This window comes from Eulemur rufifrons, chromosome 21, assembly GCF_041146395.1.
Source record: "Eulemur rufifrons isolate Redbay chromosome 21, OSU_ERuf_1, whole genome shotgun sequence".
In the NCBI taxonomy this organism is placed as follows: domain Eukaryota; kingdom Metazoa; phylum Chordata; class Mammalia; order Primates; family Lemuridae; genus Eulemur; species Eulemur rufifrons.
The window spans coordinates 4,922,995-4,936,936 of NC_091003.1; the positions used below are offsets into that span (position 1 = coordinate 4,922,995).

General features: G+C 37.0%; 1 protein-coding gene and 1 non-coding gene across 2 annotated transcripts in view; both read left to right on the forward strand.

The window, feature by feature from the left end:
- The window catches only part of SBNO1 (strawberry notch homolog 1), a 49,679-nt gene extending 37,404 nt beyond the window's left edge, over positions 1-12,275 (forward strand). The window contains exons 25-32 of the mRNA XM_069497443.1: positions 1,526-1,600; positions 2,254-2,400; positions 2,487-2,581; positions 2,680-2,772; positions 7,788-7,925; positions 8,598-8,674; positions 10,503-10,696; positions 11,847-12,275. Coding sequence (XP_069353544.1) covers positions 1,526-1,600; positions 2,254-2,400; positions 2,487-2,581; positions 2,680-2,772; positions 7,788-7,925; positions 8,598-8,674; positions 10,503-10,696; positions 11,847-11,989 — 962 coding nt within the window. The 3' untranslated portion in view covers positions 11,990-12,275. The remainder of the gene's footprint in view (positions 1-1,525; positions 1,601-2,253; positions 2,401-2,486; positions 2,582-2,679; positions 2,773-7,787; positions 7,926-8,597; positions 8,675-10,502; positions 10,697-11,846) is intronic.
- LOC138401991 (U6 spliceosomal RNA) lies at positions 2,987-3,093 on the forward strand. Its single transcript, XR_011236585.1, has one exon. It is a non-coding gene; the product is annotated as a U6 spliceosomal RNA (small nuclear RNA).
- Positions 12,276-13,942: the final 1,667 nt, after the last annotated feature.

Consider the following 13,942-nt stretch of genomic DNA (forward strand, 5'->3'; position numbering starts at 1 on the left):
TAGCTGAGTTTTTTACCTTTTTTAGAGATGGTGTCTCACTATGTTGTCCATGTTGGTCTCATGGCCTCAAGCAATCCTCCCCTCTCAGGCAACACTACTCTAATACTAACAGAGCAAAGTGGTTTTAGTACATTAAGTAAAATCACTTTGCCAAATAGCTTTTGAAATTTAATTTTAAAGTTTACAGAGTACCTGGGTTTATGGTGGGAGGTGTATATGAAGCAAATTTGGCCATGAGTTAACAGTTGTTAAAAGTGGGTGGGTACATGTGGCTCATAGAATAATCTTTTTTCTTTTGCATGCTTGGAAATTTCCGTAATTAAAATCTTAGGTAGTACTATAGAAATTCTTAAACCCATATTGCAAATCTGTAGATTTTGGCCCACCTCATACATGTAGGTAGGAGAGATGATTTTAGTAGTTCAGGAAACTGAAAATAAGTTGGTATAAGATATTTGAAACATTATCATTGTGGAGTTACCATGTTTTACTAGTCCTTTGCAACATACTAGTACATGCCAATATGAGTGCATAGCAGTCGTTGTTTAGATACCTGTCAGAGGTGCTCACGATCACTGATAGCTTTTACCAAAGCAAACAGTGAAGTCTTAACCCCACACCCTCTTCCCACCTTGGTCATTAGAGGGAGTGTCAAAAATAACTCCCTGATTTATTTCTAATTTTTTAAAATTAACATTTACTGATTTATTATAAGTAATGAAAAGAATCTTGAAGTATATAATGAAGAGAGTTAATACTCTTTTTCTTAACACCCTTTCCATTCTCACCTTCTGAGGTCACAGATGTTGACAATGTGAGCAGGGGCAGCCCTTCTATGTCTTTTCTCCATGTTTATCTTAGTACCGAGGTTTTCTTTTAAATGGCATGATATTACTTGCAGTGTACTTTTCTCACTTAACAGTACGTCATATACATCCCCTGCAAAGTCAGTAGCTATAGCACTAATTCATGCAGCTAACCAAGCGTTCCATAACACTCAACAGCATGGTTATAGTGAATCATTCACTGTTGATATTGAGATGGTTTCTAATTCTTTGCCACCACAAACAGTGCTGAACTTACATACAGGTGATTTTTTTCTCCCCATAAAGATGGATTACCAAAAGATTTTCTTGGTCAGCTTGATATCTGCAAGTCTGGGTTGGAGCCTGCACACCGTTATTTTTTTTAAAGCATCTAGTATTCTGCTCCTTGTGTAAAATTGCTTAGATCCTGTGGGTGAGAACTTCATAGACAGAGATCTCCACTACACAGGATTGCTGTTGGAAAGAGAAGCTGTTTTAGTGAAGTAATAGGATATAGTGTGAAGTTTGAGTACTCAGGGATTTTGGAGTGGCAAAAGACCTTTGGGGACTGTGGGTTCCATTTAATTCAGCTTATTGGAACTGTAGAAGATATATAGGCTCTGTCTTACTACTAGAAATTTATCTAGTTTGATTAGTGAAGAAATAGGTCCTCGAGTCATTTGGATTATAGGATTTTATATAAGTTTATTTTCTTACAGATGTTCGACAAGGACTGATAGGAGTTGGCCTGATAAATGTAGAAGATCGCTCAGGAATTCTTACTCTTGATAAAGGTAGTATTATTAACTTTGTGGGTACATGTAACTATTGCTGTATTATTAAATCCCATTTTATTACATGTGCTTTTGTAGCTGAAGGGGAAGCTTCAAGTGAGTATTTCTTAGTCTCTTATTACTGAGCACTCTGGGCTTTTTGGCCACTGTGGGTACGCATTAGAGATTAAACTTCTATTCTGTCCAAAGAGCAGCAACTTTCAACAGTGGATGCAAATATAATCAGCTGTCAAACATATAAAAATGACTGAGACTAGGGGTGGAGTGCAGATACTGGTAGTTTTTTTCCACAGCTCCCAGGCATTTTTACTGTGCAGCCACAGTTTGGATTCGATGGCTTAGAGAGTGCTTTTAACTTCATGAGTTAAGATTTAATGTTGGAAAACCAACATTCTCAAGTGCTAAATTGTGTTCATACTTCCCATAAGTGAAGATGCAAAAATTCAGTTCAACAAACTTTTGTGCATGCATCATAGTTGTGCTAATAGCTAGAGGTAGAAACATGCAGATCATAGCTCTGTTGCAGGGACGGTGCGAGAGTTGGGAAGGAAGACTATAGAAGACAAAGTGGGATTTGAACTAGACCTAGATGAATAAAAAAATTAATTACCATTTGAATGCATGAAATCGTTCATATAATCTTGTCGTTGCAGATTATAACAACATAGGCAAATTCTTAAATAGAATTTTAGGCATGGAGGTACATCAACAGAATGCATTATTTCAGTATTTTGCGGACACACTTACTGCAGTTGTTCAAAATGCAAAAAAAAATGGAAGATATGATATGGGAATCTTAGGTAAGTAGGGAAATATTTTAAAATGTCGTTTGTATTCCTGAAAAAAATGTTCCTTCTGCACTTACATGTTGGTTTTCTTATTCAAGATCTTGGTTCTGGAGATGAAAAGGTGAGGAAAAGTGATGTTAAGAAGTTTCTGACTCCAGGATATTCAACCTCTGGCCACGTAGAATTGTACACGGTAAGTTTGGAAAACATGCACGTGTTGACATGTAGTTCTCCTGTGAGAGGCATTTACAGGAGTGAGCTTAAGTTTTATTTTATTTTTTTTTTTTACAGATTAGTGTAGAGAGGGGAATGTCATGGGAGGAAGCTACCAAGATTTGGGCTGAGCTGACAGGACCAGACGATGGCTTTTACTTGTCATTGCAAGTACGACTTTTGCTTTAAATGTTAACTATTCAGATACATAATACTTTCTCACTGATGGCATTGTAACTGTCTCTTCACTTTGTGCCAATTTTCCAATTGTGTTGAGCTTTCTGTGTTTTGGCAGTTTAGTGTAATTGTGATTTTGTCCATTTATATACTTTTTTTACTTAATATATTTTGACGGATGTTACTAGATATAAATTTAAAAGTGATGGTGCTCGCTTCGGCAGCACATATACTAAAATTGGAACGATACAGAAAAGATTAGCATGGCCCCTGCGCAAGGATGACACGCAATAAAAAAAAAATAAAAATAAATAAATAAAAGTGATGTTTTCTTAGGTAAGTGAACCTTTTACCCATAATATCATATTTTCTTTAGTACTGATAATGCTTTATGTCTTAAAAACTCATTTTTCAGATAGCGTAGCTACATTCTTTTGGTTATGATTTGCCTGACAGAACTGAGGAGGGGAGCTGTGTGTGAGTGTGTGCGTGTACATCTGTGTACATAGTTGTGCACATACATGTGCATACATACATCCATATATAGCACAGTGTCTTGAGTTCATACTAACTTACCCTATTGAAATCCAACACTACAGAATTTTTATATCCCCAGTTCTCTATAAAGTTTTTCTATCTTCTTTCTTCCACACAAAAAATCTTTATTCTCAGAGACACACAGCATAATAAAATATTATTGATACTGAACTCCAGGATTCCTGAAGATGGTTTTTTTTTTTTTTTTTTTTAAAATAAAGAAACCCTGTTTTTGCATGTTTCTCTCGTTTTACAAAATAGTTACTGTTTCTGCATTGTCAAAGTATATAGTAATTATACAGAGTACTCTTCCTTTAGTCTTAGTTCTGTGGGTCATATTTAGTGCTTCACCGTTCACTTACTAGTCTATAGGTTAACCAATCTCTAGTCATTTTGTCTGTCTGATGCTTATTCTGCAGTAGATAAATTAAGAAGGGCTCATGGGATCATTACTCCCTGAGTTCTTGCATAATGATAAGTTTGTGCCCTTTGTTTTTGAAAGATAGTTTTACTGTATATGAAATCTTTGATTTATATTTTCTTTCCTTGAGTAACTTAAATATGCTAATATTCAGTCTTCCAGGGTAAAGGGTTGCTGTCAAAGTTTGATGGTACTCTAGTTTTCTTTCACTTTCAGGAAGTTTCAAATCTTTTTATTTCAGAACGTTTTCTGAATTATATATACATGTCTGTATATATATATATATATGTTTTTAATTCCCATATGGTTTCAGATTAATTACATTTTTATTTGAAAACATTTTTAATATTTTATTTCTTTGGGTTTCTCCCTTACCTGGATTCCTATTATGCATATATTAGATGTTCTTTGCATATCTTCAATATTTATTTTCTCCTGAATTCTTTTTTTTTTTTTTTTTTTTTTTGAGACAGAGTCTTCCTCTGTTGCCCTGGCTAGAGTGCAGTGTGTGTCATCATGGCTCCCTGCATCGCCGCAGCCTCAAACTCCTGGGCTTAAGCAGTCCTCCTGCCTCAGCCTCTCAAGTGGCTGGGATTACAGGTGCATAGTCCCACACCTGGTTAATTTTTCTGTGCTTTTTTGTAGAGAAGAGGTCTCACTCTTGCTCAGGCTCGTCTCGAACTCCTGAGCTCAAGTGATCCTCCCACCTCGGCCTCCCAGAGTCTCTTGAATTCTTATCTCTTTATTTTTTCTTTTTTTCCCAACAGATTTATTGAAATAAAGTTCATATATAGTTCATCCATTTACTTACATATACAATTCATTGGTTATTGTTGTATATTACATTTTTAGTTTTTAAAAAATTGTGGTAGAATACATGTAACATGAAAATTGCTGTTTTACCTTTTTTTTGAGACAGGGTCTTGCTCTGTCACCCAGGATGGAGTGCAGTGGTGAGATCTTAGCTCACTGCAGCCTCCAACTCCTGGGCTCAAGTGACCCTTCCAACTCAGCCTCCCAAAGCTCTGGCATCACAGGCGTGAGCCACGCCCAGCCATTTTAACCATTTTTTAAGTATACAGTTTAGTGGCGTTAATTATATTCACAGTGTTGTGTATCCATCATCACTACCTATTTTCAAAACATTTTCATCATCCGCAACAGAAACTACAAGCTTTAGCCATAACTCCACAGTATCTCTCTGCCCAGCCTCAGCTAACCTCTGGTCTGCTTTCTGTCTCTATGAATTTGTCTATTTAGGTACCTCATGTAAGTGGAATCATAGTTGTCCTTTTATGACATGTTTATTTCACTTAGCTTAGTGTTCTCCAGGTTAATCCATGTTGTAGCATGTATCAGGACATCATTTCTTTTTTAAAGCCTGAATAATACTCTATTGGTTGTATATGCCACAGTTTGCTTTATATTTGCCTTTATTAATGGTGTGACTGACTATAAATGAAGACCTAATTCTTGCTTGTAAGACGTAACTGCATAAAGGAGACCATATACAATTAGCCACAGGCAGGGTGAAACCGTAAATGAACTATCTGTAGTAGGAGTCCCTGAACTTTTCTGTAGAGAGCCAGATAGTAAATATTTTAGGTTTTGTAGGATACGTTTGGTCTATATTGTCTGTCCTGCATGTGTTTGTTTTTCTTTTTTCCTTTCTCTCTTCCTCCCTATCTTCCTCCCTTCTCTCCTTAAACGTACTTAGGAGCCTTAGGCTAGATTTGGTCCATAGCCCTAGCCTGCTGGTCCCTGATCTAGAGCAAAGCCCTTAAGCAATCTGACTTCTATTTGGGTTGTGGGATTTTTTTGTTTTGGAAATATTTATTGAACTGTAGATTCATTGGCATGTAGTTAATAATAAACAGTCAGAAAAATTCCTTGTATACTTTGCCCAATTCCCTCATTGATAACATTTTGCAAAACTGTGGTATACTATCACAACCAGGATATTGACATTGGAACAATTCACCTATTTTATTCAGATTTCCCCCATAGATGCAATTTAGGTTGGTTCACGTAGGGTGTGTGTTAATTGTTCTTAGTTTAAAATATTGCCAGAATTTCACCATTGGTAGATTGTGATGGAAGTCCTGATCCCCAGCTTCCCTTGAATGGAAGGCTGTGGCGACACTAGTCCTTCATTTCCTGCGCGGCGATGGGTGGCTAGACTCGAGGAGCAGTGGCCCTAGAGGTGTCATTCCAGGACTGTGTGCCTGTTCGCCTTTGGACCTTCCAAGCATCCAGGAGACTTGCCTTACCTTTCCCCTTTCCTTTCCCCTTTCCTTTTTTCCTTCCCTCTTCCCTCTTTCCTCTTCCCCTCTTTCCTCTTTTCTCAATAGCAAACATGCTTTTCTGTGTGTGTAACATATATTACCTTTAGGAAAACAATGTCAGACTCCCTCTTATTTCCACTGCATTATGATGATATTTTATAATTATAATTAACTTGACACTATTAAGACAGATCACACTGTTACTGCCTTCAAGACTGTCCTTCAAGATTAAGTTTGGGAGTTTCCCACCAACTGATAAAAAATTTTGTGTACAATTTTGGCTTTAACCATGGTTTTATGACTTTGCGGTAATTATATAAATAAAGTTTCAAATCATTTGAACAAAAGACAAAGGATTTTTAATATCCTTGAAGAAGAAAGTGAAATACTGTCTTTTTCTTTTATCATTATAAGAATTAATATAAAATGTTAATACCTTAGCAAACAATGATTTATTATGTAAAGGAGCTGGGAAAATGTCTTTACTTTGAAACTTTTCTTTTTCTTTCAATTTTGCTGTAGAGATTATTGCTTAGAAGCTTTTCGTCTCGCATTAAAGAAGAAATGAATTTTTTAATTTTGTTTTTTCTTGAGTTAAATGGAGCTTTTTATAACTCTTTCCTCTTAGAGTTTCTCTCATGAATCCAACTTTAAAAAGTTAAAAATACATACCTGGGTTCCAGCGTTTCTCTAATGCTTACTTTTCTTTGATTTTTCCATACATTTTTATGTATAATTAGTTCAACATTTTGGCTTTCTGCTGTGGTGGCTTTGTGTTCACAGAACTCTGTTATGTGATCTCTCCTTCCACGTTTGCAATACTCTGTGATGTAGGGAAGGCAGCACTGGTGGAATAGCTGTGTGCAGAGGTTAGGGACCAAGGCATCTTGGTGGTGCTTGAAGGAGAGCAACATGTTTGGCAGCATTTTATTGTGAAAAGTTTAAAACATGCAGTGGAGATGAAAGAATTTTCCTGTGAAGATCGTTTGTGTCCACTATCTAGATTCTACTGTTAACATTTTTTAAAATTTCAATATATTTGAGGGTACAGTGATTTTTGATGAATTGTATAGCGGCAAAGTCTGGGCTTTTAGTGCACCCATCACCCAAATGTACATTGTACCCAATAGGTAATTTTTCATCCCTTACCCTTTTCCCGACCTACCCCTTTCTGAGTCCCCAGGGTCCATTTTACTACTCTCTATGCCCCTGCACACCCACAGCTTAGCTCTCACTTACAAGTGAGAACATGCAATATTTGCATTTGTGTTCTTGAGTTACTTTACTTAGGATAGTGGCCTCCAATTCCATCCAAGTTGCTGCAGGTTATGGCTGAGTAGTATTCTGAAGTGTCTATGTGTATATACATTTTCTTTGTCCACTTATCCATCAACATTTTTTTTTGTTTTGAATGGCCTTCAGAGAGAATCTGTTAAGATTTTATTCTACTTTTTCTTGTTTCTCTGAGGCTGCTTGGCTATGAATCCAAGTACAGGGAATAGAAGAAGCAAAATCATCTGTACTGGACATTTGTGCATTAAAGCTTATTCCAGTTTTCTAAAGAAAACCTTGGCCTTTAACCTACATCTTTCACCATAATTATGGTCCAGTAACTACCTTTTGGGTGTGGCCTTGTTCGAGTCTTTTAAACAAGCAGTTGTGGTCCTTTATTGCAGTTATTCATGTACTTATTTGATGTGTAGTCTTTGAAATGATATTTGCTGATGTGATGGTATCAAATCTTTATTTTCTCATTTTTTTAATAGATAAGGAACAACAAGAAAACTGCTATCTTAGTTAAAGAAGTGAACCCTAAAAAGAAACTCTTTCTAGTTTATCGACCAAATACTGGGAAACAGCTCAAATTAGAGATTTATGCTGATCTAAAAAAGAAATACAAGAAGGTATTTTCTCATTTGTTGTACATTGTTATATATGAATACTAGTTTTTGTGGTATGTCAAAACTATGTTTAGGATAGCTGTATCTATGTATAAAATTATTTTGTTACTGTTTAAAGGAAAATATCAAGTTTTGTTACACTAATATCCCAGTCTTTTAATGTTATCAACCATTAAGAAACTTGTAAGATGATTATTTTAAATAGCTTATGTTGTCAGTAAAGGAAGCTTTCAATACTAACCACAAAAATTAGAATTTTTTATTCAACGGAATGTGTGTGAGACTATAATTCCTACCACCTCTTGGTTTTATTGTGAGCATGCCTCTTATGTTTATGTTTTGCATTGATTTCTATAAAACAGTAAATGACTATGTTTTTCCTAAAATTACTATTAGTTTTTAATAGTACTACCCTATATTACTATTCCTTGCTATTCTCATTTGAAATCAATTATAATTAAGTAGTTATGAAAATCCTGCTGTAAAAACTCATTGTATAGGAGGAACCGTTACAGCAGAACTTACTGAGTGGCGTTCAAATTCAGCTAGTATCAAGGGCTAGGTTTTCTGTATAGAGATGATTTTAGCTGCCGTTGGAATTAATACACCAGACTAGGGAACCAGTATTATTTAAAACAATACTATTTCAGTGAAATTTTTGTCTTTTTTTTACAGGTTGTCTCAGATGATGCCTTGGTGCACTGGTTAGATCAGTATAATTCATCTGCAGATACTTGTACTCATGCTTATTGGTTAGTATTTTCATGTTTCTTACCATATTTTCCAAAGTGCAATCAAGATTTAAATACACCTTCACTCTTTACCAATATGTCCTTCTGAGTAAATGCACAGATCAACTGCTGTTAAGCAAGGTTCGTTTCATTAGGCGTATTGATTGGACATTTGGGGCCCAGAACGCCGTTTAGTTTGGGTGTGTCCCCTCTGCTCCTCACTGATGCTTTGTTATTTCTAACCAGCTGTGTTTTGGCATTGTAGACTGAACTGTCATCCTTGTTAGAACTTTTTCTTCCTCCTCCTCTCTCTCCTTTCTTTTATTTCTTCCTCTCTTTTTTAAAAACTTTACTGGTGTCTCAGATCTAGAGAACTTAACAAGAAATCAGGGAGGTGCCTAAAGTAGCTGCACAGCATAGATGACGTGATGCTGTTGAGTCCTGAAGCCAGTCCTGCTGTGCCCCTGGCTCGCCCCTTACAGTGTTCTCCTCAGGACCTTGTGCAGAGTATTTTAATACTCTGTGAGTCTTAATTCTCTCTTCGGTGTTTTCTCACCCACTAAATAGTTAATATTCTTGCAGTGTCTGGTGTACATTTTGAAGAATATAGGATATAAATGAATTTTAGTTTGAGGTTTCTTTGGGGAGTTCATTATACAGGTATGTAAGTTTAATGTGAGCACTGCCTTTTATTTTCATTTTGAGAGTAAATTAGTAGTCCTGTTGGAAATTAACGTAGCAAAAGCCATTAAGATAAAATGTTTTAAAAGTTAACCCGTAAAAGTCCTCTACAACATTTGCTGTGAGTCATAGCAAGAAAAGTACCCTATATGTTTGTTTTTGTTTTTTTTAAGATACAGAGTCTTGCTCCGTCACCTAGACTGAAGTTCAGTGGTGCAATCACAGCTCACTGCAACCTCCAACTCTGGGCTCAAGCGGTCCTTCTGCCTCAGCTTCCCAAGTAGCTGGGACTACAGGCACATGCCACTACACCTGTGTGATTTTTTTGTTTGTTTAATTTTTTGTAGAGATGGGATCTCGATATGTTGCCCAGGCTGGTCTTGAATTCCTGGTCTCAAGCAATCCTCCCACCTTGGGCTCCCAAAGTGCTGGGATTATAGGCGTGAGCCACCATGCCTGGCCTGTATGTGTACATTTAACACTGTGTATTAAATAATCTTGAATTATACTGACAAGAAGGAAGGACATTTTTATTGATGAATTGTGAAAATAATTTTAACCATGAGATTGGTCTGTCTTCCTTTTTCTCAGTTTTAAAATTTACATATAGTGTCAGTCAGTGCCTCTCTCTCTGTGGGTACCAGTGCAGCAGAGTCTAGCCCAGTAAGGGGAGAGATTGGATTCAAACCCCCCCCTTTTAAAATTTTTAAATTTTTTTTTTTAATGAGGCTGTTCCCACTAATCTGATCTAGAGCAATGTATTGGTAGCTGGATGATACAGAAATAACAGAGAATCTTTTTTATCCCCTTTTCACAGGTGTTGATTTTTTTTCCATGGCAGGATCATTTTATAAGCTAGCATTACTATAAGAAAATAGATATTATAATGGCTAAAATGTTTCAGTTGATATGAAAACCAATAAATCAGCCCTTTACAGGGAGGCAGGCCCCTGAAAAAAACCTAAAGTTTTAAAAATGACTAGCATTACCTTAAATTGGAAAGGCTAATCTAGTATGTCAAAAGGATTATAATCTAAGAAACAGTGAATAAAGGCAAATAATGGTAGAAATTTTTCCGTTTAAAATTTGGAGAGATTTGCAAACTTAATATGTATGTATACACACACACACACATATGTGCATATATATTTTTTTTTTTTCCTCTTAGGCGTGGCAATTGCAAAAAAGCAAGCTTGGGATTAGTTTGTGAAATTGGTCTTCGGTGCCGCACATATTATGTATTGTGTGGTTCAGTACTGAGTGTCTGGACAAAAGTTGAGGGTGTTCTAGCATCTGTCAGTGGCACAAATGTGAAAATGCAGATAGTTCGGCTAAGAACAGAAGATGGACAACGGATTGTAGGTGAGTCTAATTTTTACTTTTGGTTTGAGTTTTGGGGGTGGAAATCAGATCCTGCTTTTTTCTCATTTTGTTTCTAACATCTAAGCTCTATTCCAGATCCGTTTAACATCTGTTCCAGTAGTAGGTGTGGAGCTTGCGCTATATGTTCTTAGAAGGTAGAACAGAAGTTAGCCTTTGAACAGAGATATTGGTCCTGGCTGAAGTTAGGATGTGCTCATCTCTCTGATGTGCTCTCGGCTGCTCCCACTCTGCTTCCCAACTGTTGCCGTCTGTGCAGGCTCCCTGGTGTGAAGCTAGCTCAGCCTCTGGCCCTGGGTTCTCCATTGAGTCAGTTTGAGACTATGGAACTCAAAAGCCACTGTGTACAGAGGGTGGCTCAGTGTCCTGCAGGGAGCAAGGGCAAACTAGGCTAGCTGTTCCCACCGTGTGCTCAACTGCAGGCGTCCCAGGACCCGGGCCAGCTATTGCACTCTCCCGTTTGCTTGTCTTTGTTTTATTTACAGCAGCCCTCGTCGGCAGCCTATGGGACAAAGTCAGCCCAGGAACTTATTTTTTGACCCTCAAGTATTTTTGGTTGCAAGTTTTCATTTTAGTTGCCAACATTTAAGAATCAAGAAGTTTCATATAAAAGTCTGGTTTTCTTTAAACAACAAAAACGGCTTATCTGGAACATTGAGCTCACATTCTCTCATATCAGGAGTTCCTTTCACAGGGCATATGCTTTTCCAGTTTGCTAATATCTACTCTGTGTCCACTTCAGAGTCACCTGCTTCAATAAGCATTTGGATTTGCAACTTTTGTCCTTTTGGTGCATTACTATATGAAAAGAAGGTGGTATTTGCGTATGTTTGTGGAACTGCAAAGATAGTAGATAGAAAAATGCTATGCTTGGCCTTCTGTCCCTCCAGTAAGAACATGGCGTTTCAGTTAGACACATGCATGCGTGTGGGAACTTGTGGGGAACGCTGTTGAAGAATCATATTACACCTCAGTGGGCCATTTCAGTTAATAGGTACTCATGTAATTTTTGTGTGAAGTTCTTGTTCATTACAAATAATATTATGCCTCATTTAGAATCTGCTGTGAAGCTGTAAAATACAGTATAGTTTGTACTGGATGCAACTTAATAAATTCTTGTTATTAATTACAGGTTTGATCATTCCGGCAAATTGTGTGTCTCCTCTTGTAAATCTCCTTTCAACTTCAGACCAGTCTCAACAGCTTGCGGTCCAGCAGAAACAGCTATGGCAACAGCATCATCCACAGAGCATCACCAACTTGAGCAATGCATAAAGAACAGACAGGTTTTCAACATGGATGTATCTGAAATGCTGTTGAAGCATATCATTTGCATAAAAATCAGGGACAGTTTCCAAAGAATTATATATTTTTTTCAGTTGTGCTCTCTCTAGTTAATTTTTTTGGGAGTAAGGACAAACCTGGAATAGATAGCAAAACTGAAAATCAGCAGTGCCGACGGTGGTGCATATGTCTTTCCTTTTGCTTTTCCCTTGGTACTTCCCATGTGCTTTTACTTTGGGCGAGCAGAGGGGGATGTGTGTGTGCGTGTGTCTGTCTGTCTGTGAGTTTGTTAAAGGCTACAAACAGTTGGTTTAAAATGCTTGGAACTTCCCAAACTGGCTTTACTTTTATGTTATACAGTGCTCAGGGTTAACACAGTACATCCATGTCATTGCTGTGGGAGTTCTCCCTGGATGCATGTGTTTTGAGTCTATAAATATAGAAAATATATATTGGTTTCTTTTTCCAACTTAAACAATAGGTTTATTGAAGCATGAAATGAAAGGTTGCATATCATGCCTTCAGGTTCTTTTCTAGCTTTTGTTCTGACAGTGCATGTCTTTGAAAGCATGCGTAAACAGATTAACACAGAAGTCAAGTCATGGAGGGAAACGTTTGTAGATGTACAGCATTGATTATTGCATTTTTATAGTGTTTATACCTGGGTATTGCTTCCAGCCCTGTGAACCCCTCCCCGATTCTCCTCCCCGCCCCAGGTTTCTCATCAAGGTAATGAGTACATACATTTTTTGTGATTAAAATATCTTAAAAGTTAATTTTAATGTATTAATAATATTCCTAATGTGTGCTGCAAAAATGGCTATAAGCCTCTTAAAGTTACATTTTCACCTTAAAGATAGTTTTAGAAAGAAATACAAATTGGCTTTTGTCTCGCAAACAATCTTTTTTTACTTCATTTTCTTAATTTGCTTTGTCATTCATAAAAAGGAAACCGTACTTGAGTTGTAAACTAGACAATGAGGAAACACTTGAGGCTTCTGCTGTATGTTTTTTGTTAATGTTATTGTTGTTACCTAGTAACTTGAATATTGTTTAATGTGTTGTAAGACATTGTAGAGTTTATCTCAAGCTGTTTAAAATGGTAATGTACAAATGTGAATAGACACTTATCTATACTATGGGTAAGTTTTGTTTCGCCTATAATAGATGTTTATAAAAACAAGTGAGGGGATAGTTGGTCTTTTTGTTTCTTTTTTTCTTTTCTTTTTTTGCTTGCACAGGTTGCACTATTGAAAAATTGAGATTGTATAAACCTGGTCAAAAGCTGCAAGATACCAGCATCTTGTAGATGTCAAATAAAAAGTTATTATACTAACAAGAAGTGGACTCTTGTTTAGGCCCCCACCGGTGACCTTCAGAAGTATTCTGTAATGGGGACTCTGCAGAACTTTTGTGTTGTCTCAGCATTCCAGGTAGCCTTGTGGTTTAGCTTAAAACCTACCCCTAAATCTTGAGATGGTATTGAGGAAGGGGTAAAATGATAGTACTTTTGAATGTTTTTCAAGGTGAATTGTTCCCTTTGTAACTTTTTAAACTTCTCACAGAATTGGACGAGATGTATGTTAACTGAGAGAAATCTGAAGGAAAGCCTAGGACTTTCATCCTCTTGTGTTTCTTAGCTTGAGTTTGGTTATGTCAGGTTTACCATAAGCTTTCTTGGGTTTACTCATTCTTGGTGCCTAAAAGAACAAATTGAGAATAAGTTCTGTTCTTTGGCACATTTGCCCAGTGGATGCAACTTTTATCCTCAATCCAGTCCATATATCTCAGGCAGTGATCCATTGTATATCACCCAGTGTCCCCTGTTAGGACCACTAGACCTAGCTGGCAGCCAGAGCAGAACTGTCGCCACCGTGAGCAAAACTTGCAGTTAGTGCTTCTGGTTTTACACTGGTGGTCCAGTGAGCTTCCATCGGCACACTT